Genomic DNA, 26,421 nt, shown 5'->3' on the forward strand with positions numbered 1-26,421 from the left:
GGAAATTTCAGAACACTAGAGACAAAAAGAGTAAGTCCTACAAGATTTCATTAAGGAGAAAAACAGCTTACATATTAAAAATCAAAATCCAACTGGCTGCACACTACTCAACAACACTGCAAGTTTGAAGACAGTGGAACAATGCCTTCAAAAATTAAAAGGAGTTATTTCCAACCTAGGATTCTATACTTCTTCAAACTATGAATCAACAGTGGGAGTAGAGGGGCACCTCAGGGGCTCAGTCGGTTAAGCATCTGACTTCAGCTCAGTTCATGATCAGGGTCCTGGGATCAAGCCTCACATCAGGCTCCCCACTCAGAGGGGAGTCTGCTTATGTGCTCTCTAATAAATAAATAAAATCTTAAAAAAAGAATGAGAATAGAAAGTATGCTATTAAACAATGTCCTCTACCAAAATGAGAGAGTGAACAAAGTAAGACATGGAACCCAAAAAGAATTCAACACAAAGACACATAAAGACAACCTCCAAGGACTGTGGTGAAAAGGAGGTGAATTAACACACCAGGCATAGAAGAAAACAGGAAAGACTAAAAATCAGGATGGGGGGGTGCTGAGTGCCTCAGTCAGTTAAGTATCTGCCTCTAGCTCAGGTCATGATCTCAGGGTCCTGGGAACCAGCCCCATATCAGGCTCCCTGCCCTGCAGGAAGTCTGCTTCTCCCTCTCCCTCTCTCTCTTAAACAAATAAAATCTTTAAAAAAAAAAAAAAAAATTTTTTTTTTTTTTTTTTTTTTTTTTTTAAAGATTAAATGGGGCACCTGGGTGGCTCAGTCATTAAGCATCTGCCTTTAGCTCAGGTCATGATACCAGGGTCCTAGGATCGAGCCCTGCATCTGCCTCTCCCACTTCCCCTGCTTGTGTTCCCTTTCTAGCTGTGTCTATCTCTGTCAAATAAATAAATAAAATCTTAAAAAAAAGAAAAGAAAAGAAAAGATCAGAAATCAGGAGTCTCCAAAAGAGGTTTCTCCAAAGAGATGAAGTTTGAGACCCTCAAACATCTTGAAAGGAGATTTTGACAATTGATGGAGAGCCTAAGGTTGATGAAGTGAGAAATTTATAGAAAACTAAAGAAATTTAAAAACTATATTATCAATTCCAGAGAAAATAAGAAATTATGCAAACATGAAAAATAATTTCCACATATTCTGCTTTGAATAGTGTTTATAACAACATTCATAATATGTAAATTCAATAATGATTTAAACAAAATTATGATGTAACTTTACTGAGAAGATGGGGAAATAGCTAAAAAAAATTTTTTGGGGGGGCCAGGGAGGAGCAGAGGGAGAGGGAAGATCTCCAGCTGGATGTGAAGCCCAACACCAGGTTCAATCTCATAACTATGAGATCATGACCGGGGAGTCAAAATCAAGTCAGACATTTAACCAACTAAGCCACCCAGGCATCCCTAAAAATTTTTTTAAAGAATCCATGAGGGATGTCTGCATGGCTCAGTGGGTTAAGCATCTGCCTCTGGCTCAGGTCGTGATCCCAGGGACCTAGTCATACCAGGATCAAGTCCTACATCTTTGGGCTTTCTGCTCAGCGAGGAGCCTGCTTCTCCCTCTGCCTGCAGCTCCCCCTGCTTATGCTCATGCTCTCTCACAATCTGACAAATAAATAAAATCTTTAAAAAAATTAAAAATAGAGAGTGCATAAAAATACAATCATGATATACAGAGTTATGGAGATAACACAAGAAAAAGCTGAAGGAACTGAAAGTGGTTGTCTCTGGGTGGGGGTGAAGAGAGAACTTGTTTTAACCATCTGACTCCTTTTTTGGCTTTTATAAGGTTTATTAAGTAAAAACAGAGCCTTAACATAAAAACTGTTTAGGTATTCTTGAAAGATTTGTAAAGGTACTTTTTTGTTTGTTTTCTTTTTCTTTTTTTTTTTTTTTGGAGACTTGGACCACTGTACTGACTGAGGCATCTCAAAATATAAATCCAAAGAAATTTAAGTCATCTTAGGTTCAAAGGACCTTTGAACTATGTTCAACATCATTATTTGACTCAAATTTTTATTGCTAGTTTTATAAATGCTCTGGAGGTCTTTAGTAAATGCTGAAGGTGAAGCAATTCCTTCAACAGTGCCTTGTTCTTCAAAAAGTCAGTTATCTCTTTGTGGCCAGGCTTCACTTCTTCTGGTAGGGATACCTTTTTGCAAAGATACACATTTCCATGTAAGTCCCAAAGTCCCGTTTGATCACTGATAAACATCTGTAACTGGTCTCTTTCACATCAGCTACCTTTTTTTAGAAAATTCTTCTCAGTGCTCTTGGTCAGTGCTTATAGCTCATCCCTAAACTCTGATGATTCTTTAGAACTATATATATCCACATACAACTTTCACAGAAAAAGAAAAAACTAAAAGATGTACAGTGTATGCACACTGACTTCACCTCTAGGTAGCCATGTCTTCACTTCTTCAATGCTGGCAAAACTAACCCTTCTGGATCATGCAAGGCACTAATCTAGGCACTTGATATATATTAACCCATGTAACCTTCACAACTACCCTTGAGGTAGGTAGTATCCATATTCCAATTTGATTTGATGAGGAAACTGAGACTCAGTTCCAACTGGTCATAATGGCAGTAATGGCAGAGCCAGAACTAAGTCTAGGAAGTTCTGACTCCAGCGTCATTCTTAACCACCCCACCAAGTCACTTCTAATGATTGGCATAAAACGGAATTTCCAACAAAACACACAAGTCTTAAAAACTGCAGAAAGCAATTAAACTTTTTTTTAAGATTTTATTTATTTGAAAGAGCGAGTGAGTGAAAGAGAAAAGAGAAAGAGCACAGAAAGCACAGAGGGAGAGAGAAAAGCAGATTCCCTGGTGAGCAGGAGGCGAAGCTGGGCCGGATCCCAGAACCCTGGGATCACAACCTAGGCCAAAGGCAGACAACCAACTGAGCCACTGAGGTGCTCCGAAATTTTAAAACTTTTCTTCCTACTATCTCTACACTGAATTTATAGTATATTTCACTACTGTTCCTTTTTAAATATAAACTTTCATACAATACCCACAAATTAAAAGGCATGAAAGAAGTTCTCCCAGTAACACTAAAATAATCCCCCCGATTACAGTCTTATAAGAGGCATTTAGACTGAAAATATAATATACTCACTTAGATTTAGTTAAGGACTTTCAATTCACTATGAATAAAACCTGCACTCTATTATTTTAATACTTAAAATTACACAGAAAAGATGTTAGTTTTCCCTTGCTTTTAGAAGAAAACTTCTCATTTGAAAACTTAAAATCATCTTAATACCCTCCGTCCAGGAGTGATTAGTTAGCTTATGGTACATCCACTCAGAGAAATACTATACAAGTTTTGAAAAGGTAGTATGGGGGTGCCTGGGTGGCTCAGTCAGTTAAGCATCCATCCAACTCTTAATTTGGCTCAGGTCACTATCTCATGGTTTTGAGATAGAGCACCGAGTTGGACTCTGCTTCTCTCCCTCTCACTTTCCCCATGCATGCACTCTCTCTCTCTCTAATAAATAAATCTTTAAAAATAAATAAATAAATAAAGAAGGAGGAGGAGGAAAAGGAAAAGATAGTATGAAGACTGTGTAACACTGAAAAATCATTATGATGCAGTTACCTGGAAAAAAGATTAAAGTTATATGTTCACTATAAGCAACTTCATTTAAAAAAAAAAAGTAGGCATGTGGAAAGACAAAAATGATAGTAGTTGTGTTACAGTAGAATTATGATTAACATCCCCTCCAATTTGCACGAACATTTTCAAAAAGCTCAAGACATAATACAAAATTTAAACATAAGTGACTCTGGAAGAGTTCTAAAACTAGACTGTGATGACAGCTGCACAACTCTTAAGTGTATTAAATATCACTAAATTATATATTTAAAATAGGTGAATTTTATGATTTATAAATTATACCTCAAAGATGGTTTAAAACAACAACAACAACATTAGGAGGAAAACACTCTTTCTACAATACTCACATGAGAAAACTCGGGCTGTGATGGGATAGGAAGTGACCCAGGAGTAAAGACTGGTGTGCTCTGAGATACTGGTGTTGAGGCCTGTGGTGATACAGTGGACTCAGGTGGGAGAGGGGGATTTTCTGTCTCCACTGGTTCATCATCCTGGAGTTTCTTCTCAAAAGACTCTCCTTTTCCTTCCGATAACACTGACATATCCATTGGCTCATCTGGTTTAAAACAGGAAAAACATATCAATATCACTCATGTTCAAAATACCACTAGTAACAATTATGTTACAGAAATTTCCATTCCTAAAAAAACTGTGATTTAATTTTCAGAAAAGCAGATAGATAAACAGTAGATTGCATCACAGAAATCTAGCAATTCTTTCTTTCCATGGGAGGAGGAAGGTCCACACTTCCAAAATTCTGAGATAGAGATGAAAATGGGGTTCATCTGGGGATATCCACTCGTCCACATGAAACATTAACTCGGTTCCTCTGAACCCCTTTCCCTACTATAACTCAGTTTTTCATATTTGCCATAGGAACATCCAGATTAATGTCATCTAATTAACCATCATATATTCTGCCACAGGCCTTGAAAAGCAGAACTTGTCACCACTCCAATATCTACTTATTTATGAACTCATTACATTTGCCTTAACAACTGCTAACCACAGAGAGATGAATGCAAGGACAAATACAGAAGAAAATAAATCTAACAATGCCCATCAGCAGTGATTTATCAAAGAATGAAGTACCAAGCCACTAATCAGGAGACAAATTGCCCACAGAGAAAGCAAACACGTTGGTGCGCGCGCACACACACCCACCCACACACCCACCACCACCTCCCCACTGTGTTCCCGCAATATACTACCCACCTGCAGGGTAACGGGCTCTCCCTCAGAACCCACCTAGCTAGCTGGGTAGCTACCCAATAGTTATTCAACAACTCTTTCCCCCCTTTTTACAACTTGACCCCAACAGGCTTCCCTCTAGACCACTCTCACAAACTATCTATGCCACTAGGTTTTTCACTGCAATCTACACTCATGGTACTGGCTAGGCCTCACTTTAATACCTACCCCTGCTGCTTCGCTTGACTTCAACCTCACATCCCAGTTTAATGCTAGGTTGCAATCTGGTGCTACCAGTCTTCAGCTGCTACTACAGCTGTGGTAAGTATTTTCATAACATCTTTTGATCTGTCACCATGACAAAGCACTTATTAAAGACCCACTATTCTAAGCACCACATATAAAAAAGGCTTTAAGGGGGCGACTGGGTGGCCCAGTGGGTTAAGTGACTGCCTTCGTTTCAGGTCATGATCTCAGGATCCTGGGATCCGGCCCTGCATCAGGCTCCCTGGGAGCCTGCTTCCCCCTCCCTTTCTGCCTGCCTTTCTGCCTATTTGTTCTCTCTCTCTCTCTCTCTCTCAAATCAATCAGTCAATCAATCAATTAGGCTTTAGATTCATAATTTTAGAAAGAAAGAAAAAGAAGGAAGCAAGCAAATATAGACACACGAAGAGGCACATATTAAGCAAATACATTAACTCTAAAATACATTTGACAGGAGAAAATACAGTATATTACATTAAAAAAAAAAAAAAAAAAAAAAGAACACCGGGCGCCTGGGTGGCTCAGTGGGTTAAGCCGCTGCCTTCGGCTCAGGTCATGGTCTCAGGGTCCTGGGATCGAGTCCCGCATCGGGCTCTCTGCTCAGCAGGGAGCCTGCTTCTCTCTCTCTCTCTGCCTGCCTCTCTGCCTACTTGTGATCTCTCTCTGTCAAATAAATAAATAAAATATTAAAAAAAAAAAAAAAAGAACACCGAATCATATACTTAACATATTCCTAAGTGTGTTAAATACTTCTTTATGCATAGAAAACATTCTGAAAGTAAACATATCCTAATATTAATTGTAGCTGGACTGCGATATCCACATGATTTTTATTTTCTCATTACTTTCATATATGCTTTCCAAACTTTCCACAGTGCGTATTAACTATTTTACAGTCAGGGAGAAAGCATTTTTAATGTAACTTTTATGTATCTTCAATGTTCACACTATGAGTAGAAGAAATGGTTTTAAGTATAAATCAAACTTAACTTGCGTTGGAATTTTTTTGTAGAATGGATTACTTTTATTTTTTACTAAAGATATCATTAATCATGTTATGCTTAAAGTTGTGCTAGTCCATCTGGATACCTACAACTGATTTCAAGACGAATAGCCAGACACAAACTTAGTGGCTTAGAAAGACTTAGAAAGATTAAATTTTGTCATGGGTAAACTGCACCTGAAAAACAGTTAAACATATTTCTATATTTACATCACTTGACAGTAGAGACAGCACGGTATTATAGAAGGCATGTAAACAACAGATAAGATCACTGGCCCTGGAAGCAGCTGCCTGAGTTCAAATCCTGCCTCTATGACTTATTAGTTGTAAATTCTCTCATGACTGATTTCTTCATCTGTAAAATGGAGATAAAAGTAGCACCTACTTCTCAGGAATGTTGTGAGGGTTCAATGAAAAGTGAAAAAACAAAACAAACCAAAAAACAAAGAAAAGCACCTAGAACCAAAGAGAAGTACACAAAACAATGCCTGGCATACACTAAGTGCTCAGTAAATATTAACTATTACATCATTATTGGTAAGTGAAATAATAAAAAAGAAAATCATGAAATTTATTGGAAAAATTTTCATGCAGAAGTAGCAGGAGCTTAAAAATATCTTAAGTGACTGGGGCACCTTGGTGTCTCAGATAAACATCAGACTCTTGATTTTGGCTTAGGTCATGATCTCAGGGTCATGAGATTTGAGACCTATGTCAGGCTCTGCACTGGGTGGTAGCCTGCTTCAGATTCCTTCTCTCCCTCTCTTTTTGCCCCTCCCCTGTGTATGTGTGATCTCACACTCTAAATAAATAAATAAATAAATAAATAAATAAATAAATCCTTTTTAAAAAAAAAAAAGAAAGAAAGAAAGAAATATCTTGAGTTGGGGCGCCTGGGTGGCTCAGTGGGTTAAGCCACTGCCTTAGGCTCAGGTCATGATCCCAGGGTCCTGGGATCGAGTCCCGCATCGGGCTCTCTGCTGAGCGGAGAGCCTGCTTTCCTCTCTCTCTCTCTCTCTGCCTGCCTCTCTGCCTACTTGTGATCTCTGTCAAATAAATAAATAAAATCTTAAAAAAAAAAAAAAGAAAAAGAAATATCTTGAGTTACTTGATATGAGACTAGGACAGAATAAAAGAGGTTTAGTGAGATAAATTAAGTAAAAAGGAATTCTTTCTTGTGAATAAAATAATATAAAATCACTAGGTCCACGAAGGACAATGTGAATGAAGTCAAACTTTCTACCACTACCTCCTAGCCACTCCCTGGCTAAAATTGCTTTGATGATAGCAAAGGGGTGGTTTGATGATAGCAAAGAGGGATGCCAGGGTGATTCAGTCAGTTAAGCATCTGCCTCCGGCGCAGGTCACAATCCCAGGGTCCTGGGATCGAGTCCTGCATCAGGCTCCCTGCTCAGCGGGAAGCCTGCTTCTCCCTCTCCCACTCCCTCTGCTTGTGTTCCCTTCTCTTGCTGTGTGTCTCTCTGTCAAATAAATATATAAAATCTTTAAAAATAAATAAATAGCAAAAGAATTTTTGGTTCCCTTTCACCAGAAGCATGTCAGCATGCTGCTGGAAACTACTGGACTATTAGTAATAAACCCAGTTCTTCATTAATATACTACTACAATATACTACTTTAAGTTAAACTTTAAAAACATAAACATTTTGCCTTAAGGATCTTTTTAAAAATTAAATCAATAATACAGAATTGGTATAAGAATCAGTGCAGTGCTAGGAGAGCAGAGGACTAAGGAAAGCACTTTATACTAGGCCACATCTCTGAAGGTAAGTCAGACACAAGCCCTACTGAATAATGTCCCAGTGTTCAAGCAAATAAAGAAACAGTACATTTTGCAAGGCAGAAGTGTTCCTCCTCTTCTAATCTGAGACCAATAGACAAATCAAGAAAGCTCACCTTTTCTCCCTTCTTGCTCTGTGGGACTGCTAGGAACGATAAAAGGGGTAGATCGGAAAGCATCAGGGGAAGGAGCAACAAGATCTGAGGAATTCCTTTATATAAAGAGAGAATTCACAGGTTATTTTACTATAACCACAGTTTTGTATTTGTTTTTTACTTTAACAGTAAAAATATCTAAGTCAATCAGACAAATCTTATTAGCAATCTCTCAAACAGCTACCAGAGGTTGGCGGAAGAGCCATGAATAATACTTAACTATTTCTCATACCAGACCTATCCAAACTTAGAATGGAAAAAAAAAAAAGAAAAAAAGAGTAAGGATAAAGCCATATGATTATAAGAGAAATAAACAATCTGACAAAAGAACATCATGATTACAAAGAAGAGAAAGTGCTAAAAAATAAATTCATCTGCAGAACTGGGATTAACACCATTTTTTCCTAATTAGAAAGAGCAGAAAGATTATGCACATTTTTGTTTAAAAAAAAAAAAAGCAGGGGTGCCTGGGTGCTCAGTGAATCAAGCCTCTGCCTTCGGTTCAGGTCATGATCTCAGGGTCCTGGAAATGAACCCTGCACCGGACTCTCTGCTCAGCAGGGAGCCTGCTTCCCCCTCTCTTTCTGCCTACTTGTGATCTCTCTCTGTCAAATAAATAAATAAAATCTTAAAAAAAAAAAAAAAAGCAACCTCTTTGCCATAAATAAAGAGCTCTAACTACTGTCAACTCTAGTATAACCTATTCTTCCACTCCTATGCTGCTAAATGGAAAGAACTGCTGGTCAAATGGAGGAGCAGAGTACTCGTTTTGGATGTGTAAGAGAACATAAACTGGGCAGTTTCTTCCTAGTGGAACCTCTGGGCTACTACTATAAAACCTCAAAACAGAAAAGAAGAGCTACCTGCCTTCAACAGGTCCACTAAATTTTTAACCCAAAAATTCTAAAGCCCAGAGTTTGCCTTTTAGTTTTAAAAAGAATTCTGGACTAGTAGACAATTTTAGTTCTTTCAATCTTAGCCTAAGACGCTCAGATACATGTTTCCTTGGCAGAGCTATTTTAGGCTTACTTACGTGGAAAGACTCTCCTGAGCAAGGGACCTCTGACCAGACAGCTGCAGGACGTGCAGAGTAGTAGCAGGTGTGGAAGCCAGAGAACATCCACCTTCTTCCCTTGAAGGAGTAGAGCAACCATCAGAAGCTATTTTTCAAAAAAAGAGAGAGAGAGAGAGAGAAATTCTAGTTGCATTTGCTTCTCAGATTGACATCACGGAGTTGTATTAAAGAAAAGAAGGAAAGAGGAAAGAAAGAGGTAAGGGAAAAAGGAAGGGAGGGAAGGGAAGAGGGAAGGGGAGAAGGAAGGGAAGAGGAAAAAGAAAGAAGCCACTGTGTACGGCAAGAAGAGTAATATCCATGTTTCTAACCATGTTCCAAGAGGGCAGAAACTGTTTTCTGATTGTAGTGTAGTCAATGAAATGGATGCTAACACAAATTCTGAGTGACCATTCAATGCCCCCTGCTGCTAAATTATGGGTTTCTTTCTTTCTTTCCTTTTTTTTTTTTTTTTAAGATTTTACTCATTTATTTGAAAGAGAGACAGAGAAAGAGGCGTGTGTGTAAGTGGAGGGGAGGGGTAGAGGGAGAGGGACAAGCAGTATCTGTGCTGAGCACAGAGCCAATGCAGGTCTCAATCCCAGGACCCCAGGATCATGACCTGAACTGAAGACAGATAGTTAACCCACTGAGCTACCCAGGGGCCCTAAAATATGGGTTTCTTTAATACAGAATTGACAAAAAGTTTTCCTTAGTGTTTGTTTTGTTTCGTTTTGAAGATTTTATTTATTTGAGAGAGAGTGAGCAGGAGAGTACAGGAGCATGGGCAGAGAGAGAGGCAGAATTAGACTCCCCAGCTGAGCAAGGAGCCCAATGTGGGGCTCAATCCCAGGACTCTAGGATCATGACCTGAGGTGAAGGCACTTGCTTAACCGACTGAGCCACCCAGGTGCCCCTTCTTAGTTCTACCATGACCAAAGCTTGGAGGAAAAAGGCAGAATCCTAATACCTCTGCTTGGCTGCTCTTCTGTCTTGTGAAGCTGCTATTATAAAACAGCAAGTGAGCCTTTTATTCCAAGGTCTGCCTAAGGTGATGTAAAGCTCGTGCCATGATGCAGAAGGGAGATGTCAAAACAATGCGCATAACACCTGAAGATACAGGGATGCCAGGGTGGCTCAGTCAGTTAAGTGTCTGCCTTTGGCTCAGGTCATGATCCCAGGGTTCTGGCATTGAGCCCCACACTGGGATCCTTGCTCAGCAGAAGGCTGCTTCTCCCCTTGCCAACCACTCCCCCTGCTTGTGCTCACATGTGTGCTCTCTCACTCTCTCTCTTTGACAAATAAATAAATAAAATCTTGGGTGGGGGGAACCCTGATGATATGAATGCAGCAATTTTCAAGATTAGAGCCTGAACCTCCTCAGAGGAGACAGAAAATACGAATGCATTAGTAAAAGGATATATGAGCAGCCATCACTGATTTATACTATGTAGAATCTCCTGTTAGTCCCTTCTCCTCAGAAACAGATGGGAGTATCAGCTGCATTAATCCCTTGGGGATTCCTTGGAGGCACCTGGAATTCCTTGGGGTGGCTGGATGGCTCAGTCAGTTAAGCATCTGCCTTGGTATCCCAGGGTCCTGGGATTGGGGCTACCTTGATCTTCCTGTTCAGTGAGGGGAAAAGGAGGGGGAGTCTCCACTTCTCCATCTCCCTCTCTCTCCCCACCTCTGGCCCCAGCTCACATACGCACACACGTACTCTCTCTCAAATTTAAAAAAAAAAAAAAAAAACTTAAAAAAAAATAAAATAAATAAAATTAAATAAAATAAAAGGAATTTCTTAAATACAACCTAATAGCTTCAGTGAGAGGCCAAAAAAGTTTTTCTGGTGACCCTCTGAATGTCTTGAACATATTCAAAGCAGAGTAAAGGAATATAACCTTCTCTTTCTTCCCTCCTTATAACCAACATATATGTCTTGAACATATTCACAGCAGAGTAAAGGAATAAAACCTTCTCTTCTTCCCTTCTTATAACAACATAATGGCTGTTACTGAAGCTCTCTGGCTCTGTCAGGTCTCGGAATGGGGGAATGGTGGAGGTTAACAAAATGTGAAACAAACACCACCCAGTCTTCTAAGTTTTATGTTCTTTCTGCTAGGCCGTAACTTCCTATGTCTGACAGATGAGTAGGTAAACTGTTGTCCAGGTGATTATGAAAACTTACCCTTAATTATCATGATAGTTAAGATCTAAAGATCTATGATGACAGAAATAGCTACTCTGTCCACAATATTAAATTTACTATATTAGTATTATTCCTATTTCCATCTACAACAGAGAGAGAAAACTATGTTAAAATGTTAACCAGCAACCATTCGCAAAAAGCCCTTCTCATTAATCAGGTAGAAACACATTTTCCTTCCACATTACAAACAAGCCTACATACCTATAAAGTGCCTTCTAACTTAAATGTCGCCTCCCGGGGCGCCTGGGTGGCTCAGTGGGTTAAGCCGCTGCCTTCGGCTCAGGTCATGATCTCAGGGTCCTGGGATCGAGTCCCACATCGGGCTCTCTGCTCAGCAGGGAGCCTGCTTCCCTCTCTCTCTCTGCCTGCCTCTCTGACTACTTGTGATTTCTCTCTGTCAAATAAATAAATAAAATCTTAAAAAAAAAAAAAAAAAAATGTCGCCTCCAAACAGAAATAAAGTTTAGACCTTTGGAGAAAAGGAGCTACAGCAACTAATTACTCTTTGTACCTGTTTTATTGCTCTGGTCAAACAAGTCTTCCTGAGTTGACAAAACCTCAGGCTCTGGTGACTTCTGAATCTTCAGTCCACCTTGCAAGAGTTCTTGAGCAGTTACTCGTTCATTTGTTTCCACAGCAGCAAGAGATACTTTGGGACTAGAAGGCATATCCTCTGACCTAGGAAATTCAAATCACCAGGAGAAAAAAGTTGCTATGTTCAAATGCATTCACCTCTGAATTAACAAGCTTCTTCTGTTTTGTGTTTTCCTTTAATAATTTCAAAATTTCCAGTGGTTCCAGTTTATATAAATAATTGCTGGAAGTGAATTAAGCTACTTTTTGTAATATAAAATCCTTAGCCCATTTCAAAGCCTGTTTCTCACACCAATATTTCTTTTCAACTTTGCTCACAGCTGTGCAGCATGCTGGCCAAGATTTCTGATAAGTGATTTAAGGATTTGTGTTACATACACTGTTATCTAGGGAAGCATGAAGGATTCTGATCCAGACCACAACAATGCCAGTCCTAATGAAGACCTTCCACAAAAAAGAGCTTGGGTGTGAATAACCCGGGGTGCTACTGCCACACACCATCTATTTATTGCTGGCCTTGACCATCTGATCTGCTCAACCTAAGCCCCAAACCAAGAATCCTTCATACCAATACTACTCATACGTGTAAGATTCTCAATCCTGGCCCCTTTCCAGAGACTTGGGAGACTCACATACTAAAGTGATAGCATAGCTAGCTACAAGAGCAACTTCCTAAGAAAAGCCTAAAAAGTCGGCCCAAGTTAGGCTGAATATTTTGCATTGGAAAGACAACTTCTCTTGATATTCAGCTTTATTCAGGACCTCATTCCTCACATTACAGACAATGTTTATTCACTATCTCCCCTAAACTGGACACATCCCACTTTTCCTCTGCCATATTGAGCTGCTGACCAGAGGTAATGAAGTTTAGGATACAACAATCACCACAGGCAGAGCAGAGAAATATGCCTAATTCCTACCAAGTTAGGGCCCAGAGGACTTGGGAAAAGAATACCTCTTTACAGCTATACCAGAAACTTTCAGACACAGGATACCGGAGGACCCAAAGCAATCTGGGTGCTCCTCAATATAGGAACAGATTTTCAAATAGTCATGTGACCTCTCATAACACTAGAGAGGGTAGAAGTCCTCCCATAAGCAGTGCCTCTGTAGACAAAGATCAGAGAGAAGTAACAAGCAAAGATTAAGGAGTCGTGCTTATAGGGCACCTGGCTGGCTCAGTTGGTGGAGCACGCGACTTTTGATCTTGGGGTTGTGAATTCGAGGCCCACGCACTGGGTGTAGAGATTACTTAAAAATGAAAATCTTTAAAAAAAAAAAATTAAAAAAAAAAAGAGGAGTCATGCTTATAGTTATAGCAGCAATAAAATGACTTTGTAATATACCTAAAGATGAGATGAGGACACAGCAAGAATTTGTAAATAATCAGTGTTTCCACCAGACCAGAAATATGCACATTATAAGGGGGAGAAAAGGCAACAATTTCTAAATATGCTTCCACCTAGCCAAGTAAAGCAAGTGTGACCCTAAAACAAAAACTCAAAAATACTTTCTAGAAAGAGCAGGGTTTACCTTCCAGGTGGTGGGTTTTGCTCTTCGACCACATGTACATCCTTACTGGGCTGTGCTGCCACAGGGACACCCTTGCTGGGCTGTTCTGCTGTGGGGGTATCTTCAATGGACTGTTCTTCATGCTTACTCCCTTGAAATTTTAAAAGACAGGAAAGAGACATTTAATTTTTCAAGGTACTAGCAGCAGTCCCAGATGCTTTTTAAATGGCAAAGATTTTAATAAAAAGAGAAGTCCAATTTCAAAATATATACAGGCATCATTTCAAAAAAGGAAAATAACCAGTAACCCACTTACAAAAACTCAATCTGCAAGCCATCAACTGACAAGCATTTGCCAGACAACCTTACTATATTAACTTAGATTATATTAACTTAGAAACTATAACATGTATCAAGGAAAAAAACAACTAGCTCTAGCTCAGGAGAAAAATGCTTATTCACAATTCCAAATGCCAGAAAACATGTTTCATACCAGTATTAGCATCCACATCAGACAGCCTAGTATAAGTAGAGTTGGTGGTTACTGACAGTGGAGGCTCTTTAGCTACTTCATATGGCACAGTATGTTCTTCAACATCCTGGCTCTGAGACAGTTCCAGAACTCCAAAGCCCAGCTGTGATGAGGCAGAATCTAGAAACAAAATCCCAAGAAATTAGGTAGCATCCCACAATATTATGCATTGTGTAAGGTGCTGTTCCTTAGCAAAAAAAAAAAAAAAAAAAAAAGGGTGGGGGGGTCATTTTAAGTCCTCCACACCAAAGACTTGCCCCAAAGCTTTTCAAAATAAAATTAAGAATAAAGGAACTCAAAGTGGGGGGTACCTGGGTGGCTCAATGGGTTAAGCATCCCACCTCTTGATTTTGGTTTAGGACACGATTTCAGGGTTATGAGACTGAACCTAGCACTGCGGGGCTCCACGCTCAGCCGGGAGTCTGCTTGAGATTCTCTCCCTCTGCCCCTCCCCCAGCTCCTGCGCTCACTCGCATTCTCTCTCTCTCTTTAAAATAAATCAATCTTGGGGTGCCTGGGTGGCTCAGTCATTAAGCGACTGCCTCCAGCTCAGGTCATGATCCCTCTCCAGCTCAGGTCATGATCCCAGTGTCCTGGGATAGAGGCCCTGCATAAGGCTCTCTGCTCAGCGGGAAGCCTGCTTCTCCCTCTCCCACTCCCCCTGCATATGTTCCCTCTCTTACTGTGTCTGTCTTTGTCAAATAAATGAAATCTTTACCAAAAAAAAAGCTTAAAAAAAATAAATCTTTAAAAAAAACAGAAAACAAATAAAAAGAATAAAGGCACTAAAAATGAAGAGGAAAAATATGTAATGAAGCAAAAAATTACACATTATAAAACCTTAGGAGCACCTAATATATAGGTAGTCCATGTCTACTTTCTAAAAATATACATAAACCATACCCACACATAGCAATTCAGATTGTACTTCCACACGCAAAGCATACATCCCCAAAATACACGAAAAACAAATGCAAAAAGAAGAGTCAATATGCAGAATGGGGACTATCCAATAAGTATCAAATTCCTGAACATCAAATTAGGTGAAGTATCTTAGACAACTGCAAATTTCTTAATGACTATTTTCAACTTAATGATGAGAAATCTAAGACCCCATAAAGAGAATTTTTTTTTTTTAAGATTTTATTCATGTATTTAAGAGAGAGTGAGAGAGCAAGGAGGAGTAGGGGGAGGGGCAGGGGGAAGGGAGAAGCAGACTCACCACAGACCAGAGAGTCCGAGGTAGGGCTCTGATCCAGGGACTCTGGGATCATAACCTGAGCTGAAGGCAGACGTTCAACTGACTGAGCCACCCAGGTGCCCCACCAATAAAGAAATATTTAGATATCTACATGCTTATGTTAAAGGGACTTAGAACAATCTACTATACAGAAAAAGCATAAAGCTACCTTCAGCACCAAGGGAGTGTGTGATAGTTCCATCTCTAGTATCTTCTTCCTTTTCCTCCTCCTCCTCTTCCATATCTTCTTCCTTCTCTTCCCCCACAGGAGGAGCAGATTCCACTGAGATTCCCAAAACACTAAACAGCAGAAAGACACAATTATGTCTTTCCAGACAGGTTCAGACACTTTGCTCAAAGCATCTTTCGAAATTTATTTGTGAGATCCCCACACACCAACTATCTTAAGCAAATTTGAAAAACGTAAAAGGCGTGGCCCCCATTAGTGCTTCTTTCTACAGAAAGCACCTGACAACAACTCAAAAATCATTGTGCAGAATTAAATAGCACAAATACTTAACAGAAGAAAGGAACAAACATACTTGGAATTTTACCTTTCTCTGAAAAAATATAACCAGGGAGAGAAAAATCTTACTCTCAAGAGAATTACTGACAAGTGACATGAGAAGATATGCATTAGGGACGCCTGGGTGGCTCAGTGGGTTAAGCTGCTGCCTTCAGCTCAGGTCATGATCTCAGGGTCCTGGGATCAAGTCCCACATCAGGCTCTCTGCTCAGCAGGGAGGCTGCTTCCCTCTCTCTCTCTCTCTCTGCCTGCCTCTCTGTCTACTTGTGATTTCTCTCTGTCAAATAAATAAATAAAATATTTTAAAAAAAGAAGAAGAAGAAGATATGCATTAAATGTGCACTGAAGGGACTCAAAAATACATCAACTGATATATTTCAGTGCAGATTAAATGTGCACTGAAGGGACTCAAAAATACATCAACAGTACACAAAAGTATTTTAGTAAAAAGGAAAACCTTAGAGTATATAGAATCAGACAGTCTGAATAAAATTCTGGTAAGAGGCCTGTATATTTAAAGGAAATTAACACTACAGGTCGAAAAACATTATAAACAAAAGCAGAAGACAACAATTAGAAAAAATACTCCAACAAATAGAATAGTGTCCACAGAACATAAGGAATTCATATGAAGAACCCTAAGACATAAATGAACAGACAACTCATAAAAAAAGAAACACAAGTATCTTTAAACATGTAGAAAGACAGAGAAACTAATTGTTGCCCATCAAATTAGGAGAAAAAAAAAATTACAGGGCACCTAGGTGGCTCATTTGGTTAAGCAACTGCCTTCAGCTCAGGTCATGATCCTGGAGTCCCAGGATCAGTCCCATATCGAGTCTGCTTCTCCCTCTGACCTTCTCCCCTCTCATGCTCTCTCTCTTTCTCATTCTCTCACATATATAAATAAAATCTTTAAAAAAAAAATTAAAAATACTGTACTATCATTCAGCATTGCCCAAACCTAAGGTCAGATGAGCACTGTCATTATATACTATTTATAACACTAAACTATTTAGTTTGCTATAAACTAAAAGAACCTTCTGGAGAACAATTTGGAAAGATGTTTCTAAAAAAGCTCTAAAAAATGTTTATAACCCAATAATTTCCATAATTTCAAGAAATAATTTGAAATGTGCAAAAATCCTTGTACAAACTTATTTCTCAATGTTTACTGTGATTAAGAAATACCTATAAGGCCGGCATTAAGGAAATAATTAAATAATTTCCTAATCCATAAAATTACATATTATGCAGCTATTAAAAATGTTTGAGGGGTGCCTGGGTGGCTCAGTGGGTTAAGCCTCTGCCTTCACCTCAGGTCATGATCCCAGGGTCCTGGGATCGGCCCCATATTGGGTTCTCTGCTCAGCAGGGAGCCTGCTTCCCACTCACCCCCACCACCTGCCTCTCTGCTTACTTGTGATCTCTATCAAATAAATAAATAAAAATCTTTAAAAAAAAAAAAAAAAGTTTGAAAAAACCAGATACAATGTGTAAAAAACCTGGATTGGATCCTGGATAACTAAATAGAAAAATAAACATACTTGAGACAATGTTCATTGTAAAGTATATTTTGACATCTGATACAACTGTGAAAATCTAAGTAGGAACTATTTTGCTAGGTACTACTGAATTAATATTTTCTTACGTGTGATACCAGTATTACGATAATGTAAGATAATGTATTACATGATAGGGAATGATACTAAAGTATATAAGGGTAACTGAGATGTCTGCAGCTTAGTTTCAAATAATTCAGCCCCCCAAAACAGGTATTCTACATATGTGTGTTTATATATGTGTGTGTATACATACATACAGAGAGAACAAATGTGCAATATCCTTTCATCTTTTCTGTGGGTTTAAACTTTTATAATAAAAAACTTGGGGAAAATGTTACTAAGAGTTTTAACTGTCATGGGAACAACTCCATGTTGTTAAGCAAAAAAGGTCAGCAAACAAACTTTTACTTTACACATGTCAATTACACATATATGAAGTGCACACACAAAAAAGAGGGAAAATATGCCAAAATGTTTACAGCAATTAGCCTCTGGGTGGCAGAATTACAGGTAACATTTTTCACTTCCTTGAAACTATCTACACATTTAATATTTCATACAAAGACGACTAAACATAACCATTATGAGCATAAAGAAGTGAAAAACAAATTTGCGAGGTTGGGGACCATGATCCAAGGAAAACGGGACTAAGTAAAGATTTTCACAAAAATAAAATAGAACGTTACCTATAACCAGTTAGACCAGTTACATAACCTTGGGAAATATAGGGAAAGAAAAGTCCAAAAGCAAACATGACAAAATGTAAAAGAGCAATGAAACACAACGCAAATCATACTTTGGCTCTTCCTCAGTTATCTTTTGGTGGTTTGGCTTCATGTCCCTTCCTAACCTCTAAATGCTGGTAGGCTCAGTGAGTCCCTGGAGCTCTTCTCCACCTTTACCCACTTCCTTAATGATCTTATCCAGACTTGGCTTTGAGTGTCATCCACATACTTATGACTGTGCAATTTAAACCTCCAGTTAATTACACCATCCCCCTGAGCTCCATCCAGATTTGCCAATAATTGCCTCCAACTGTCCAATGAAAAGGCAGTTCAACTTCAATACATCTTTTTTTTTTTTTAAGATTTTATTTATTTATCAGAGAGAGAGAGGGGGAGAGAGCGAGCACAGGCAGACAGAATGGCAGGCAGAGGCAGAGGGAGAAGCAGGCTCCCTGCTGAGCAAGGAGCCCGACGTGGGACTTGATCCCAGGACGCTGGGATCATGACCTGAGCCGAAGGCAGCTGCTTAACCAACTGAGCCACCCAGGCGTCCCTCAACTTCAATACATCTAAACCTGACCTTCTCTTGCACTCCTGTTCATCTCCTCTAGCAGCAACTCCATTCTTCTAGTGCTGAAACCAAAAATGTGGTATCTTTGTTACCACCCTTTCTCTCATATTCCACATCCAATCAAAAAACCCAGCATCTCACCACATCCATTTCTACTCTGGTCTAGCCAAAGGCATATGTTGCCTAAATATTTTCAGAGGGTGCCTGGGTGGCACAGCTGGTAGAGCATCCAACTTCTTGGTTTTGGCTCAGGTCATGATCACAGGGTCATAGAGTCAAGCCCCACGCCAGGCTCCACATTCACTGCAGAGTCTGCCTGGGGTTCTCTTCCTCTCCCCCTCCCACTTGTATGCACATGCACTTGCACTCTCTCTACAATAAATAAACCTTTTTTTTTTTTTAAGATTTTATTTATTTATTTGACAGAGAGAACACAAGCAGGCAGAACAAGAACAGAGGGAGAGGGAGAAACAGGCTGCCCACTGAGCAGAGAGCCTTATGCAGGGATCGCTCCCAGGACCCTGGGAGCACCACCTAAGCCAAAGGCAGCCACTGACCCTCCATACGTACGTACATACGTACATACGTTCATACATACATACATACATAAATACAGTAGTCTCCTAATTGGTCTTCCTGCCTCTACCCTTGTTCCCCCTTCAGTCTATTCTCCTCTTTAATTTTATTTAAATAGCTTCTTTTAATTTTTTTCTCCAGCTTTAACAAGGCATAATCAACAAATAAAAATTGTTCACTCTTCAGTCTATTCTTAATCCAGCAGCCAGAGCAATCCTGTTAAAATCTTGAATCCCATCATGTCATTCCTCTGTTCAAAACCCTTAAATGCCTTCCTAGCTAAGAGTAACACCTGAATTCCTTACACTGTCCTGTAAGTCCTTACATATTCTGGTTCCCCCTTTACTTCTTTGACCTCTTCTCCCACTTCTCTCCATCACTCTCCTCCAGACACACTAACCTCCTTGCCATTTCTCAAATATTCCAGGCACATTGCTACCTCAGGACCTTTGCACTTGCTGTTCTCTATGCCTGGACTGCACTTATCCCAGATAACAGCAGACATCACTTAAGAAATTTTAATCAAATGTCATATCAGTGAAACATTCTTTATGTAACCCTATCTAAACCTGGAAATCCTCTAACATTTCCTATACCCTTCTCTGCTATATTTCTCTCTCCAGCCCTTATCAGTATCTAACATACTATTTTCTTATTATGAATTGCTGTATCTTTCATACAAGAATGTAAGCTCTCTATTAAGGTCTATGATTTTTTATTTCTTCTGGTCCTTTTCATCTCCAAAATTCAACAGTGCTTGGCATATAGGAAATACCCAACAAATATTCATAGAATGATTAGAAGAATCTGAAAAGGTCTGAAATCAGATTATAGACAAAAAATACTGATGTTAAATTTTTTCCATTGTCTAAAGCTGATGGAAAAGAAAACAAAGGTTTAAATACATTATTTAGAAATATAAAAGTAGCTAATAAAATTTAGAACTAAAATAATTATTATCAAAACTTGGGAGTGTTTTGAGTTAAATCCTCATCTTTCATTATGGAATTTAATTGTCTTAATTTGATAAACTAAGAAATGGCAGTATAATGGTGTTACCTTTACAAAAGATTTGAGTGCTAGGACAACAACCTCTCAAAGAAGTTAAAACACACTTAAACGGCTGCCTCTTTGAAAAGGGACCAAGGGTGGAAAAGGACCCTGCTTTTCGTTATAAGCTCTTTTGTGCTTTTTATCTTTTTATTTTTATTTTATTTAAGTAGGCTCCACACTCAGCATGGAGCCCAACATGGGGCCTAAACTCATGACCCTGAAATATTGAGCTGGAGACCTGAGCTGAAATCAAAGTCAGACACATAACCCATTGAGCTACCCAGGTGCCCCAAAAGCCCTTTTTTAAATAAATTAAGTATTTTTGAGGCGCCTAACATGGCGCCTCAGTGTGGCTAAGTGGCTCAGTGGGTTAAGGCCTCTGCCTTCTGCTCGGGTCGTGGTCTCAGGGTCCTGGGATCGAGCCCTGCGTTGGGCTCTCTGCTCGGCGGGGAGCCTGCTTCCTCCTCTCTCTCTGCCTGCTTCTCTGCCTACTTGTGATCTCTGTCTGTCAAATAAATAAATAAAATCTTTTAATTAATTATTTTTATTGCTCTGTTAAAAATATTTGACAGGTCTCATGAAAATTAAAAATCTGTTCTGTGAAAAACCCTCTGAAGAGGATGAAAAGACAAGCTATCAGGTGAGAAAAAATATCTGCAAACCACATATCCTATGAAGGACTAATAACTATAATATATTAAGAACTCTCAAAACATAATTTTTAAAAATCCTATTAGAAAAGGGACAGAACACATGAACATTTCCTTAAAAAGGATGTACAGAGGGCAAATAAGCACATGAAAAGATGTTCAACATTACTTGCCACTAGGGAAACTCAAAATGAGATTATCACTATACACTTATCAGAATGGCCATAATAAAAAATAGTGACACCACCAAACGCTAGTGAGAATGAAGAGAGACTGGGTCTCTTATACTGCTAGTCAAACTATAAAATGATTCAGTCACTCCAGAAAACACTTTGACAGTTTCTTAAAAACCTAAACATGTAATGACCACCTGGCCATTTATCCCAGCTTTGAAGACTTACATTCACAAAAACTAGCATGCAAATGTTCAGAGCAACTTTATCTGTAATAGTCATAAACCAGATCAACCCATATTTCCTTCATTAGGTAAATGGTTTAACTGTGGTATATCCACATCATGGAACGCTACTCAGCAATAAAAAGGAATGAACCACAGATACATGCAACAATTTGGACAGATCTCCCAGGAGTTATGTGGGTGGAAAGAAGCCAATCTCAAAAGGTTACATAACATATGGTCCCATTTATATAATATTTTGAAATGACAAAATATCACAAACGACGGACAGTCTTAATTAGTGATCACCAGAGGTTCACTAATGGTTATAAAAGGATAGCACTAGGAATCCTTGGAGGGCTGGAACCATTCAGTATGTTGACCACAGTGGTAGATACACAGGTAACTAGACTATAAAAATTCACACAAACACAAGTAAAACTAGGGAAACCTGAGTACATACAGTGGATTTTATCAACATCAATAGCCTCGTTATGATTTTATAATACTATTTTGCAAAACATTACCATTTGGGAAACAGGGCAAAGTTTACAAAGGATCTCCAAATATTATTTCTTAAAACTGCATGTTTTAGCCTTAACTTTTTTAAAAGTTTAACAGGAAGGGATGCCTGGCTGGCTCAGTCAGTGGAGCATGCAACTCTTCATCTTGGGGTTATGAGTTCGAGCCCCATGTTGAATGTAGACTACTTAATTTCAAAATTTTTACAAAAATAAAGTAAGATGTTTGACAGGGAAATAAAACAATCTATAGTTCTTCAGTATATTTTAGGATGATCCATGTTTAGGACCATCAGCTTATATCAACTGAACACTAGATATGAGAGGAAGATCTTTGTGGAATTTTATGTAGAAAAGTTCACAAACAGTTTTTTTTCAAAATACTTGCATTAATGAATAAAGACAACATTTTAAAAATAAACATACATGTGTTTTGAAGGGCTTTCAATCTCTTGAAATCAACTCGAAATCCTTTCTAGATTCACAGGCTTTGCACATATAATTCTGTCTAGAAAGCTCCTTCCCCCACATGCCAAACTTCTGCCCAACCCCTCAACTATGGCTAACAAATTCATATTTATAGTTTAGACTACATTCCTTAGAGAAGTCTACCTCTATCACACAAATTAGGTTATATATTTTCCTTCCTCCTTTGCAAGGATCACAATTGTAACTGCATAGCTACTTCTGTAATGATTTCAATAACTATTAAGTTATAAGCTTCATGATGGCAAAGTCCCTTTAAAACACCTGTCACAGTGTCTGCACATTTATTGAATGTAAACATTCAAGGTGTTTTGTGAGTTTTGGTTTTTTGTTTTGTTTTGAGAAAGGGCAACACATTGATGCAAAAAGGGAAAAGTAGAGCATGGGCCTTCTCTGATAGCACTGCTTCATATACAATAAGGGGTACGCATAATTCCTGTTCCCACTAGTTCAAACCAAGGGCCACAAAAACATAAAGCACGTGTTCCTAAAGAAGTACCATAAACTTAAATGCCTACAGAAAGCAAAATAAGGTTACATAAATGAGTGAAGTGGCTAAGAAGAAAAGCAAAAGCACTACAATAAATGAGTACTTGGGGGGGGGGCGCCTGGGTAGCTCAGTCATTAAGTGTCTGCCTTGGGCTCAGGGTCTGGGATCAAGCCCCACATGAGGCACCCTGCTCAGTGGGAAGCCTGCTTCTCCCTCTCTCACTTCCCCTGCTTGTATTTGTTCACTCGCTGTCAAATAAATAAATAAAATCTTTTAAAAAATAAAATAAGTGAATACTTGGCTTCAGTGTCCATGTTCAATAGTCAACAGTGAATTACAGGGTCTATAACAGACCATAGCTCTCATTCCCATCTAAGCAGAGGTAGGCTGCTACTCACAGCTCTAGTCAATTGTTAGCAATAATTTAACAGCTGTATTACCTCTGAACTGCTAATGCCAGAAGATGAAAATCCAAGTTTTATGTAAAATCTCCCCTTTTAAAAATTCTATCAATTAATGTAAATATATTTTACAACCATGTTTGGGCCAAACAGAAACAACCTGCAGGCCGAAATAAACCCACCAATTTGTAGCTTGTTCTAAAGTATCCAACTGGTGATTTGGGAGAAAAAATTTATGTGCAGAGTATTAAATAGAAATTTTTTTAAAAAGAATTTTTTTTTTCTTAAGAGAAAACCATACTCTTTCACCACCTCAACCTAACATTCTCCTCTCTGACTGCTCCCTTTTCTACCCTGCCATCACAAGGTCCCTGAGGTTGTCTAAGTTCTCCTTTGATCTTAGATTTTAGAAGGAAGATTAAGAAGTACTGAGTAGTAAAAAAGAAAGAGAAGGCATTTGAGTCAGGAGGGTTCAAAGCTCAGCCATCACTTACAACCAATGTATGCTACAGCAAGTTATTTAACTTCCTCACCCCTCAATTTCCCCCTTTATGTAATGGAAATAATAAAAAGTCTTCACAATACAGCTACTTTACGGATGAAATTAAATGGGACTATATATCAAACATCCAACTAATGCCTAACAGAGGATAAACTCAATAAATGGACAATATAAAACTAAAGATAAGACAAGGTAAAAATTCAACACTGTTTAGGGTATGAATTAAACATTGTGGTTCTAAAGGTAAGATAATTTAGTTGGTACATCAAAAGCATGCCTAACAGTTTTGATAATATATATATCTAAATATTTTCTGATGCTTTTTTTCCTACTAAGTCATATCTATGCCAAGAATGAAAAATGCTTATTTTGATTTACATGCATAAAGTAGATCACAAAAATAATAATACAGGTGTAAAAATGTTACCTTTACAAAAGAGATTCTAGCTATCAGTATTAATGTACTAGTTAATACAATCCTCAAACCCCACTTTCTAATTCACAAAAATAAGATTAATCCTTTTACCCTTGGGATAAGGCAATAGGCACAAATGAAAGAATTCATCCATTAATAAATTTAAATAAATTCCTGTCAACACTAGTATACCTGCTTGTCCTGTTTGGCTGAGGTAACTGTTCAATGACCTGACTGATGGAACTACATGTGTCCAAATGAGAAGAATCCATAGGTTCTGAAAAAAATAACTGGGTATTAGTATAAAAGGCATTTACCACCAAACTTCGATGCAAGTTTAGAAATGCAGACAATCCAATCTAACCAGCTACATTAAAAAATCAACTTTTTGAGTGCCTACTATGCACCAAATACTGTGCTAAACCTCCTTATATACATTCACCACAACCACATGTTTAGATCCACCCAGCTCCACAAGAGCACTCCTGCAAAAGGGACTAATAACTTTAAACACCTCACCTGCAGCTTTGTTTTCTTTCAGGTGCTCATTGAACCCACTATTACTATCTCCTTGTTCTTCTCCAGCTGTTTGTTCAGGATTGGACACAACATCCTAGAAAATATACATACTTAATATCCCCACTATATATGAAATAATCCAAAATGAGGCATACTTTTTGTGAATGTGTTGATTTCATTTTTACAACCAATTTTAATCCAAAAGATAGTGATCTCCTAAGTACTTATGTTTGCTGATTGGTCTTGATTAAATGAAAAATAATTTCTCCTCAATCACTTCCAACCAAGGTATCACTCACCAACACAGGGTTCTCTTTGTGTGTCTGCAGATTAGGAAGGTGTCGGGATAGCATACTGAAGTGAGAACCAGAATCATCTTCTAGAACCTGGCTTTCAGGCTGAGAATCTTCTATTATCAGGCAAGGAGTGTCTTGCTGAGAGAAATCTGAATCCAACTGACTTCCAGTGGGGTCCATCTGCTCCCCTGGAATGGAATAACAAAAGATCAGTTCGGTGTAACCTACTCTAGCCTTCCTCACGCAGTCTGAGCTTAAATAATGGGGCGGAAGTACAAGAACTAGGAAAGGGGACCCGTCTAGGGCTCTAATTAGATTATATTTATAATCGCTGCAAGCACTTTCCTATCACACCTCCCAAGGCCTGATTTCCTCGTTATTTACTATCAGCCTGCCAATCCTTCTCTCCCTCTTCTTTTCCATCACCTTCCCCGTAGACACCCTTTCCTCCCCTTCCTAACCTCTTCTTTCCCCGCCTCTTTTTCCATCCCCCACAACCCTCCCTACGTCCTTATGGCGCCTCTATGGCCCCCCAAAAAGGCTGCTTTGTAATCTCTGTTCGCCAGAACACCCACAGCCCTTCACGCTTCCTCAAGACCACCCAGCCTTCCCAGCTACTGCTTCCCCACCCCCTTCTCAGGGCCCTCCAACCCTTTCCCCGTCACCGCCGCCATGCTTGTCACCCCGCCCCCTCCGGTCAGCCATCCCTTCAGACCCGAAACCCAAGCCTTCAGAGCTCATTGCACCCGCACTTTTCTACAAATAGTACCAGGCATCCCGGCGGGAGATCACTCGCGCTGGAGCTAGAAGTCCCTGCACGCTCCCCAGCTCCCTCCACCTCGATCCCCAGGTCGCCGCTGTAGCCACCGCCGCCGCCGGCCGCGAGCTCCCCCTTTTCCCGTCGCGTCACGGAGTATCAGCTCGCCCATTCGCTGCTGCTGTCCGCCACTCAAGAAACCCTGTGGATAATTGGTGGCTGTGGCAAAGTGCCCCGCCCCACGTAAGAAAAAGGAACACCGCGGCGTGTTTCCATGGCAGCCTGGACGTTGCAGGCCCTCCCCCTAGTACAGCCAGAGAATGACAGTATCCTTGAACCGAAGGGACCTTGAGAGGGCGTGAAATGTATTCCCCTGCCTCTAGGAAAATTGTTTGTACTGAGACATAAGAGAAAAGACCTGTTTCCTATCGTACCTGCACCTTGAGGCCCCTTCTATCACCCTCTTCCATAGAAAAGGAGAGGGTTCCCCAGCTTTCTAATAAAAGGGTGAAGAAGAGGATCCAGGATGCCTAGTACTTCAGAGCTGTTAAAACTAAAGAAAAGGAGGCTGCTTTGGGTTTTTACCTGTGTCCCTCAGGATCCTTTTATGTGGGCCTCTGACTGAATTCCAGGCCCTCACATTAAGTCTCCGCCAGTTTGGGGTTGGTTTTAGGAGGTTTTTTGTTTGTGCTGTTGTTGTTGTTGTTTTCCTTTATATGATTGTCTGAGAGCCCCAGTAAAAAAAAAAAAAAAAAAAATTCTTTTT

The 26,421-nt window shown here is 39.3% G+C and overlaps 1 protein-coding gene across 6 annotated transcripts in view; it reads right to left on the reverse strand.

The window, feature by feature from the left end:
* The window catches only part of TP53BP1 (tumor protein p53 binding protein 1), a 76,330-nt gene extending 50,522 nt beyond the window's left edge, over window positions 1-25,808 (reverse strand). For 2 of the 6 annotated variants that reach the window (XR_004285796.1, XM_032343488.1), the window contains exons 1-11: window positions 25,668-25,808; window positions 24,902-25,086; window positions 24,603-24,696; window positions 24,276-24,360; window positions 15,375-15,505; window positions 13,927-14,085; window positions 13,455-13,584; window positions 11,839-12,005; window positions 9,101-9,227; window positions 8,029-8,123; window positions 4,002-4,210 (exon numbers count right to left, since the gene is read on the reverse strand). Coding sequence is in view for 5 of the 6 variants with exons in the window: in XM_032343488.1 (XP_032199379.1) it covers window positions 4,002-4,210; window positions 8,029-8,123; window positions 9,101-9,227; window positions 11,839-12,005; window positions 13,455-13,584; window positions 13,927-14,085; window positions 15,375-15,505; window positions 24,276-24,360; window positions 24,603-24,696; window positions 24,902-25,086; window positions 25,668-25,674 (1,389 nt within the window). In the remaining variant the exon portion in view is untranslated. The remainder of the gene's footprint in view (window positions 1-4,001; window positions 4,211-8,028; window positions 8,124-9,100; window positions 9,228-11,838; window positions 12,006-13,454; window positions 13,585-13,926; window positions 14,086-15,374; window positions 15,506-24,275; window positions 24,361-24,602; window positions 24,697-24,901; window positions 25,087-25,667) is intronic. The other 4 variants (XM_032343485.1, XM_032343486.1, XM_032343487.1 and 1 more) reach the window with 2 other exon arrangements.
* Window positions 25,809-26,421: the final 613 nt, after the last annotated feature.

The sequence above is a fragment of the Mustela erminea genome, chromosome 5 (genome assembly GCF_009829155.1).
Source record: "Mustela erminea isolate mMusErm1 chromosome 5, mMusErm1.Pri, whole genome shotgun sequence".
NCBI lineage: Eukaryota > Metazoa > Chordata > Mammalia > Carnivora > Mustelidae > Mustela > Mustela erminea.